Genomic DNA, 9,166 nt, shown 5'->3' on the forward strand with positions numbered 1-9,166 from the left:
TTGTGGGTATTACCATTCTCATGGGTTGTTTGGTAAAAATAACGGCGTGAATTAGAATTCCTGTGAGAATAGGACTACCACATTCGGTGGTACTCGAAGTCGCACCCATTTGCGTGAGAAACAGGAATAAGATTTTGGGGGAATTCTCGCAAAGTTAGTTGCAGAGATAGTTGGGTTTGTTATTGCCTCAAATCGATTTGACAACAACTCTACTCCAAGCTTCATAGTCAATCTCAAACATATTCTCTTCTTAGCAACAAGTGCAACAATCAAGGTGTAGAGGTACACTTTAGGCATGACCTTACAATCTTGGAGAATAGGGTTTATATAAGATGTTTGACTGAACTCAGGTCGGTGCTCTAAGTTGCCTACGAATCCAGTTCTCTGATGAACTGGAATCAAGTCAGACGTAGTTCATTTTGAGTGATTGAGTTGGAGATGGAGAGAATGTGATCCCCTCTCCTCGAGAATGGAGAAGACACCTCCTTTTATAGGCGTAGATCCCCATTTTAAGCTGTCTTGATGATTATTTTTACTCTTTCTGTTACAAAATAATGATCTGTCATTAATGATGTTGTTGACTAGCTTGCAGCGGTTATGTTTCTTAGGTCGTTTGGATGACCTTACCTTAGGCCATATGCACGACCTGCTTGTAGTCTGGACACATGGTTTGCCACGAGTGGTTGAGAGTGGAGGGTACTGACACAGCCCCCTTTCTTTATATCACTGTTTGTAGAATATTGGTGTAAAGAAAGATAATAAAGGAGACCACGTGTCTTACTTGGTTGAAAATGGAGATTGCTTCGAATTGAATTTTCTGTGTTTGTAGGCTGGATGTCGTTTGTTGCTTAGAGCTTTGTTGGGAGTTGATGTGGTAGGTCCTACGTCGTAGTGCGCAGATCGTAGCTTGTAGTGTGTAGATCGTAAATTGTATGTCATAGCTTGTAGTGTGTTGATCTTAGTTTGTAGATTGGATTTGACTGATAATTAGCCTTTGAGTGGTAATTACAGTTAAATCAAGCTTAACCCTGGCGTTGGTGTTAAGTTGATTTGTACGCCTTTTGGGGGCGTTTTTTGTTGATAGTTAGCCTTTTGGGGGCGTCACTATGGTTGATAGCTAGCCTTTTGGGGGCGTCACTATAGTTGGTATCTAGCCTTTTGGGGGCGTCACTATGGTTGATAGCTAGCCTTTTGGGGGCGTCACTATGGTTGGTAGCTAGTCTTTTGGGGGTGTCACTATGGTTGATAGCTAGCCTTTTGGGGGCGTCACTAAGGTTGATAACTAGCCTTTTGGGGGCGTCATTAGGGTTGGTAGCTAGCCTTTTGGGGGCGTCACTATGGTTGGTAGCTAGCCTTAACTTTTAGGGGCGTCACTATGGTTGTTTCCCGTTGAGCGTCCTTGATTGCGATCTGACATCGTATTGCATGGTTCGAACTTGATCCTTAGCAGGGCGTCAAGCTGATTGGTTGATAGCTAGCCTTTTGGGGGTGTCACTATGGTTGGTAGCTAGCCTTTTGGGGGCGTCACTATGGTTGATAGATAGCCTTTTGGGGGCGTCACTATGGTTGTTTCTCGTTGAGCGTTCTTGATTGCGATCTAACATTGTAGTGCGTGGTTCGAACTTGATCCTTAGCAGGGCGTCAAGCTGATTGGTTGATAGCTAGCCTTTTGGGGGCACTATTGTTGTCATAGATGCCATTTGAGCTGGCTGATTAGTAAGCCTTTTGGGGGCATTACTATGATTGATCGTTAACCTTTAGCTGGCGTGCTTATCACTAGCCCCCAGTTCGTAGTAGAAGCAGCCCTTTGTGGGTGTTAATGTTGTTTAGCCCCAGTGAAATAACTTGTCCCAGTTCGGAGATGGCTATGGCTAGCCCCCAACTTGATTGGCTTGTAATAAACTGCAAGGGAGTGAGCTTCCATTTTGCAATTCGAGTGACTCACTGGTTTGTAGTATATGCGAACTGTCGAGGAGGGAACCGCTGCGTGCTTTGAATTGTTATATCTGATTTGGGAACACTTGGATGCTTCTCGATTTGGAATTGTTGATTCCTTGATTCGACAAAGTATTGCTTCCCTTTGATTTGTTATTTCAATTGATGATGGATATGCTGGCAACTTTTTGTGTGTGGTATAACTCCATGGCGAGTAAGCTTTTTTAGATTGTTTGACATCATCGACACGGGCTTTGCAGTGTGGTAAGTCTGGGACGACCTGTAATATTGATGTTCGTTCAATCTCCAAAGGAACCGATGACAACCCTGTGGTACAAGCCGAATCCGACAAAGGATTTTGTTCGAGTTGAACTGATAGTTGGAATATTGGTTGCTTCTTCCAGGTTGTAGACCTGCTCTGACCTGACTTGATGATGACTTGATCTGAGGACGACCTGACCTAAAGATGGGCAGATTTGAGGATAAGCTGACTTGAGGATGACCGGGCTGAGGATGACCTAATTGAGGATGACCTAGCTGAGGATGAGCTGAGCTAAGAATGAGCTGATATGAGGATGAGCTGACTTGAGGACGGCCTGTCTTGAGGACGACCTGAGCTGAGGATGAGCTATTCTGAAGATGAGCTGTTCTGAGGATGAGCTGACTTGAGGACGACCTGAGCTGAGGATAAGCTGATCTGAGGATGAGCTGTTCTGAGGACCTGAGCTGAAGATGAGCTGATATTTAGCTAATTGGAGTAAGTTTGGATGTGTTTTAGTAATTTGGCCATAACTTTGGCTACAGTTGTCAGAATCACACGTGTGAGCCCAATTTGGAAAGATCTCGGCGGCGCGCACGTTGTCACTGGGTGGCCATTTTCGAGGTCAAAATCCACTATTTTCCCCTCCAAATTCACCTTTTTTTGTTTTTGTCCGACCTAAGCTGATGATGTGATGATCCGATAGATGACCTGGCTGAGGACGACTTGGAGGAGGACGACCTGGCTGAGGATGAACTGTCTTAATGATGATCTGATGGATAACCTAGTGGAGGTGGAGGACGACCTGGCTTTGGATGACCTGACTTGATGATGCGCTGATCTGATGGATGACCTGGTGGAGGATGACCTGGCTTTGGATGACCTAACTTGATAATGCGCTGATCTGATGGATGACCTGGTAGAGGACGACCTGGTGGAGGACGACCTGGCTGATAGACGACCTAGCGGAGGTCTTTGTATGAGATATGGCTGAGGTTTTGATATAGCTCTGTGATGAGTTGTGCTGGTGTGCGCTTCTCCTCATTGATATTAGCATGCTCTAAAATTTCTATTTGAGAGTGGTTGAACCAACACCTTAGTTGACCTAGTAAGGAGCTGTAAGTTGGATTCCTGGATCTGTATTGTCACCGATTCGCCGTAAAGGAACGTGTGACATGGTGGTAGTTGCAGCCCTCGAGTTGGTACTGGATCGATTGCAAGTGATCTATAAGTAAGAAGTATATCTTGCAACATATAAGTGTGCACAGATTATCCGAACTAATCCAAAGATTAAAGATTAGTATAAATGAAGAATAGTTGAATGTAGACTTATCTCTTAGAACACTGACTTTTCGCTTGCTGCCATTGATAGTTGAATGGAAGAATGCTGATTGTTCTTCCCTTGTGGTTTTAGCAAGTTTCGTGGGCTTGAGAAAATGGTGTGAATGCTTTTTCTCAAGAAAACGAACAGGCAGACGGCGCCAATGTAGAGGTACACTTTAGGCATGTCCTTACAATCTCGGAGAATAGGGTTTGTATAAGATGTTTGACTGAACTCAGGTCGGTGCTCTGAGTTGCCTACGTATCCAGTTCTCTGATGAACTGGAATCAAATCAGACATAGTTCATTTTGAGTGACTGAGTTGGAGATGGAGAGAATGTGACCCTTCTCCTTGAGAATGGAGAAGATGTCTCCTTTTATAGGCGTAGATCCCTTTTGGCGCTGTCTTGATGATTGCTTTTAATCATTTCGTTACGAAGTAATGATCTATCATTAATGATATTATTGACTAACTTGCAGCGGTTACATTTCCTAGGTCGTTTGGACGACCTGCTTGTAGTCTGGACACGTGGTCTGCCACGAGTGGTTGAGAGCAGAGGGTACTGACACAAGGTACAGTAAAATCTTCTTCTTGTAAAATTTATATTTTTCATTATCTTCTTCATTCATACATAAAGTTTTCTTCTTTAGTCATCAATTATCTTCGATGATACACAAAGCCTTCTTCTTGTCTTGTGCCAAGAGGTTCAAAAAAAAATCGTTTTTTCTTGGGTAGCGATGATGCTCTCGCAGGTACTTGCTATTTTATCATTTTTTTTTTTTTTGTTTTCATGTTGGCATGCTCTAGTGTGGACCTTGCATTATTATTGTTGCCTGTCCTTTTGGGATTTATAGCTTAGATGTTGAGGTTTCTCTATTTGTTTTAAATCTTCTTTTTTCCAACCTACCTTTTGTCGACCTTTTGTATATGAGTTTCTTCCATTTTTTTTCCTACTGAACTTGATATATTGAATATTGATTATTTTTGTATGTATATAGTTTATGTTCTTTGATCTATTTTTTATTTTCTATAAATGTTGAACTAGTTTTCTATCAAGTTGGAAGTACTAGCACTAAACATTAACTTATTTGCTTGTGTCTCTCTATGTGCTGATCGAGTTCATATAACTGGGATTGTCATGTACATATTCTACTTTACTCTGTAGGGAGAGCTTATTAATTAATCAAGCAACTTAATTTTAACTACAAAAAAGATGAAACCAACTCACTCACGACAATTTGGAGAGAATATAGGCTGGGGTGGTAAAATTTTCCTTGTATAGGCATTTTGATATCTTAAGTTATTAATATCATATAGGGTTTAATGCTACTGAATGTCGGTCTTAAAGTTGATCTCTATTTTGGATTACCAAATGCAACAAGTGGATAGGATTTTTCGCATATTGTGTGCTATGAAATATACACTATTTTCGTGTGTTATGTATCATGCAAGTATTAATATTAAGCAGAGTCATTTTATGAAAAATCCAAAGAACCCAACTGGGTTTTGGGGTTTATATCTAGCTAGGCGAGATGAGGTTGTCACGTAGGCCTTTTTCTCTCATTTTGTCATGTACAAACGAAATGGGAAATAAAAAGAAATCATAAGTCCATTAACCCTTCTTGAAGAAGCAATTTGGGGGTGGGGGTGGTGGCTAAGTTCAATTCGTCCTCTGACTTTATCCCATGTAGCTTGGGATCCCTTTTTGATGAGATATAAGATTTGTTAATGGGCTGACAGGTTTTGAACCTAGGTTTACGGTAATGACTCTTATAAACATAACCATGGTAGCTGGCACCAGAATTAATGTTGGGAGTTGGGACACCATTGTTTACCCTACATTTGTCAAATTCAAATAGTTCTCTTCCATCACCATGATATATGTTAGTCTAAGAATAGAAGTGGTCTACATAGCTAAGATCAGTAATGCCTCCCTGCTTTTCCTTTTCAAATATGCATACTTGTAATTTGACTATCTTAGACGTTCAAAGTCATCCTTAGTTGTCATTTCTCTTGCTGTTTCACAGCCTACATGAAATTAGCTGCATATTGTTGTTGATATGGTTTAAAAGAAGAGGATAACCAGATGTCCTGGACTGATTTGGTATATATGAGGTGAATATTTAGTTTAAATCACATTTACTTTCTAGTCTTTTCTTGTTTAATTCTTTGCTTATGTCGAGGTCGTCCCTCGTTGTTCTTATTAATTGGTTGAAAATTGTATGAAGGTCTCTCGATATGCTCCAGACTAAATAATATTCCAGTCAAATAATTAGTGATGATATGCTCTGCTGTTTACATTTTGTTTTTCTCATAACTTGTTACTTACTTGATGTGAGAATTCTCAACAGCCAAACAACATGAGGGAAATTGACAGTGAGAATTACCGAGAATTCTCACAATTTGCCAAACATCCATAATTCTCGCATGACTATGAGAATCGGATTCCATTAGAATTCTAACTCTCACGAGAATTCCATTTCTCATTTCCAAACGCACCCTAATGGCCTTTGATAACTCATGGTGTCGAGTGGGAATAACGGCATATTGCAATAGTCATTCATTTTCTTTACTTGCACTGGTGGGTTATTCACTTACCTAATTGCTAATCTTGGTCCAATGCTGTAGCTGCGATTTTTCATGTGGTTAGAAAAAGTGTATAGTGATCTCCCTATCATATGTTAGTAACAACTAACTAGCATCTACGACGTAAACGCGATCCTAATTCCTCTGATCCTATTATGGATCAAGTCCTTCTTACATCTAGTTAGGGCAATAGTGTTGTCAATTGCAACTCCAAGCAGCCCTATTCAAATTTTCATTACTTTTTTGCAACGTACCTGGACCAAAACTAGGCCCAGTCCGGCCCAGATCAACTAATTAAAATGTTAACAGAATCCCATGAAGATTTGCACTCATAATGTTAGGGGTTTAAATGATGTGAATAAAGCAAAGGCTCTAAATGCTTTTAGAATCAAGAATAAACTAGCTTGTTTTTGCCTTTTGGAAACGAAAGTTCGGCAAGATAAGCTTTTGAGTATCAGCAATGTCTACTGCCCGTCTTGGAAGTTTGAACATAATTACTCTAGTGCAGTTGCTGGACGCATTTGGTTATCTTGGGACCCCTCAGTTCTTGGGGTTCAAAAGATTTTGGAGAGTGATCAATTCATTCATGCGCAGGTCACCATCCTTGCTTCAGCGAAGATGTTTCATTTTACAGTAGTCTATGCAAGTAATAAAAGAGCGGAAAGGTTGATCCTCTGGGAAGATCTCATCAATCTTAAAGCATCCTTCTCGGGTCCTTGGTGTGTGGTTGGAGATTTTAACAATGTCCTCTATTCTCACGAGAGGATTGGTACTGTCTTGGTGCACCCTAGGGAAACTACTCCCTTTGCAAATTGTCTCAACACCATAAGTCTCTATGAACATAAATCCAATGGAGGGTTCTTTACTTGGACTAACAATGGTTCTGGTTCTATGAGGAGATGGTCTAAGATAGACAGGTGTCTTATCAATTCCTTGTGGGCTACCCAATTCTCATCTTCTGGAGTAGAAGTTTTACCGCAAGGTCTTTCTGACCATACGCCTATAGTAATCTCGATCTCCAACTCTCATAAATGCAGGGCACCTTTCGTGTTCTCAGAATTACCGGGTTGTGAATCCTTCCTTCAAGGACACTCTTATAAAGTCTTGGTCTATCCCGAGACAAGGCAATCCATCGTTCATGCTTTGTAAGAAATTAAAGATGTTCAAGGAAGCTCTCAAAGGCTGCCAGGGCCAATCTAGAAGACATCCAATTGCTTATGCAGAAGCGCCCTTTTGATTCTCATCTTTCTAATCTAGAAAGAAGCCGTAGAACTGAGCTTGTGATCTTATGCTTATGGAGGAGTATGACCTCATGCAGAGGACCAACACAGACTGATTATCCTTTGGGGACAAAGGTAACACTTTCTTCCACAATGCTGTAAAGGAAAAGAAGACAAGGAATAACATTTGGTCTATTTTGGATATTCAAGGAAATCAGCAGGAGGGCCAAGCTAATGTTGCTAAGGCTTTTATATCCTTCTATAGAAATATGTTGGGTTCTTCTTCTTCACCCTCTTGTAACCCTCGGTTACTAGAGCAGCTAAATCTTCAGGAGTTGCCACCTGAGAGTGCAAATAGATTGACAAAGGATTTCGATATCTTGGAAATCAAAGAGGCACTCTTTTCTATGGATGATAACAAAACGCCTGGGCCTGATGGTTTCAATGCTTTCTTCTTTAAGAAAGCCTGGGATATAGTTGGTGAAGACTTCTCTCTTGCAATTCGCCATATGTTCAACCGGAAGTCCATATCAAGAGGTATAAACTCCACCCTTCTTAGCTTGATTCCAAAAAATCTTGCACCTTCAAAGGTTGATGAATTCAGGCCCATTGCTTGCTGTAACACTATTTACAAATGTGTGGCCAAGCTTCTAACAAGCAAGATGAAGGAATATATGCCTCTCTTAACCTCTTCGGCTCAGTCTGCCTTTGTACCAGGTAGGAACATCCAAGATAATATTATACTTGCACATGAGCTTATATGAGGTTACACCAGGAAATATGGCACCAGGAACTATGCAATCAAGATAGACATAAAGAAGGCTTTTGATTCAGTCAATTGGGAAGCTATGGGTATGATTTTGCAGAGATTTGGGTTTCCTCCTCTTTATAGAATGGCTATCGATGTGCTTCACCACCCCTTCTTATTCCATTAACATCAATGGAACATCTGAAGGATTCTTTGAAGGTGAACAAGGACTTCGGCAGGGCGACCCAATTTCACCGTATCTATTTGTCCTGGTGATGGAGGTGCTCTCTGGCCTTCTAAATCAAGCTCTCTATGCTGGACATATTCATCCGCATTCTAAATGCCGGAAGCTGAGTATCTCTCACTTATTTTTAGCGGATGATGCTATGCTTTTTTGCAAAGGAGATATGGCTTCTATTCTTGCAATAAAGGAAATTCTCCTACAGTTTTGCTCTTCCACAGTTTGAATATCAACTCGGATAAATCATCTGTTGGTTGGTTGTATGTCTCATGAAGTTTGGATTGGACTTGGCTAATGCTTTGGGTATTCCCCTTATATCTCTGCCTCTTATATATCTTGGTCTACCTCTTACTTCATCAAGGCTAGGTATACGAGATTGTCTACCTTTAGTGGAGAGATTGACTTCACGTATCTCTAATTGGAAGAATATATCCTTGTCAAAGGCCGGTAGACTTGAACTTATCCAGTCAGTTCTCTCATCCTTTCAAGTCTACTGGTCAAAAATCTTTGTTTTACCAAAGAAAGTTCTGGACAATGTGTCTAAGATTTGCAACCGTTTTTTATGGTCTGGTCCCAATATGACAAGGAAGATGCATCATGCTAGCCATGAAGTACTGAGGTATACTAAGGAGCAAGGTGGACTGGGTATGATTGATGCCAGAACTTGGAACAAGGCGGCTTACTGTGGCCTGATTTTCAGATTAGCTGAGAAGGATGGATCTCTGTGGTCTAACTGGACATGGAGCCAATAGATAAAGCAGTCCTACTTTTGGACTATGAAACCACTAGCAAGCTGCTCTTGGGTATGGAGGGGATACCAAGCATCGGAACATTGCTAGGAAATATGTCGATATGT

At 41.0% G+C, this 9,166-nt stretch overlaps 1 protein-coding gene across 1 annotated transcript; it reads left to right on the plus strand.

Moving 5' to 3' along the window:
* The first annotated feature begins 6,416 nt into the window (after positions 1 to 6,416).
* On the plus strand, positions 6,417 to 7,250 carry LOC147504471 (uncharacterized). The gene has a single exon (XM_086605233.1). It carries the CDS (start codon positions 6,417 to 6,419, stop codon positions 7,248 to 7,250), a length of 834 nt encoding a protein of 277 aa, XP_086461359.1.
* The last annotated feature ends 1,916 nt before the right edge of the window (positions 7,251 to 9,166 follow it).

The sequence above is a fragment of the Coptis chinensis genome, chromosome 4 (genome assembly GCF_015680905.1).
Source record: "Coptis chinensis isolate HL-2020 chromosome 4, ASM1568090v1, whole genome shotgun sequence".
Lineage (NCBI taxonomy): Eukaryota > Viridiplantae > Streptophyta > Magnoliopsida > Ranunculales > Ranunculaceae > Coptis > Coptis chinensis.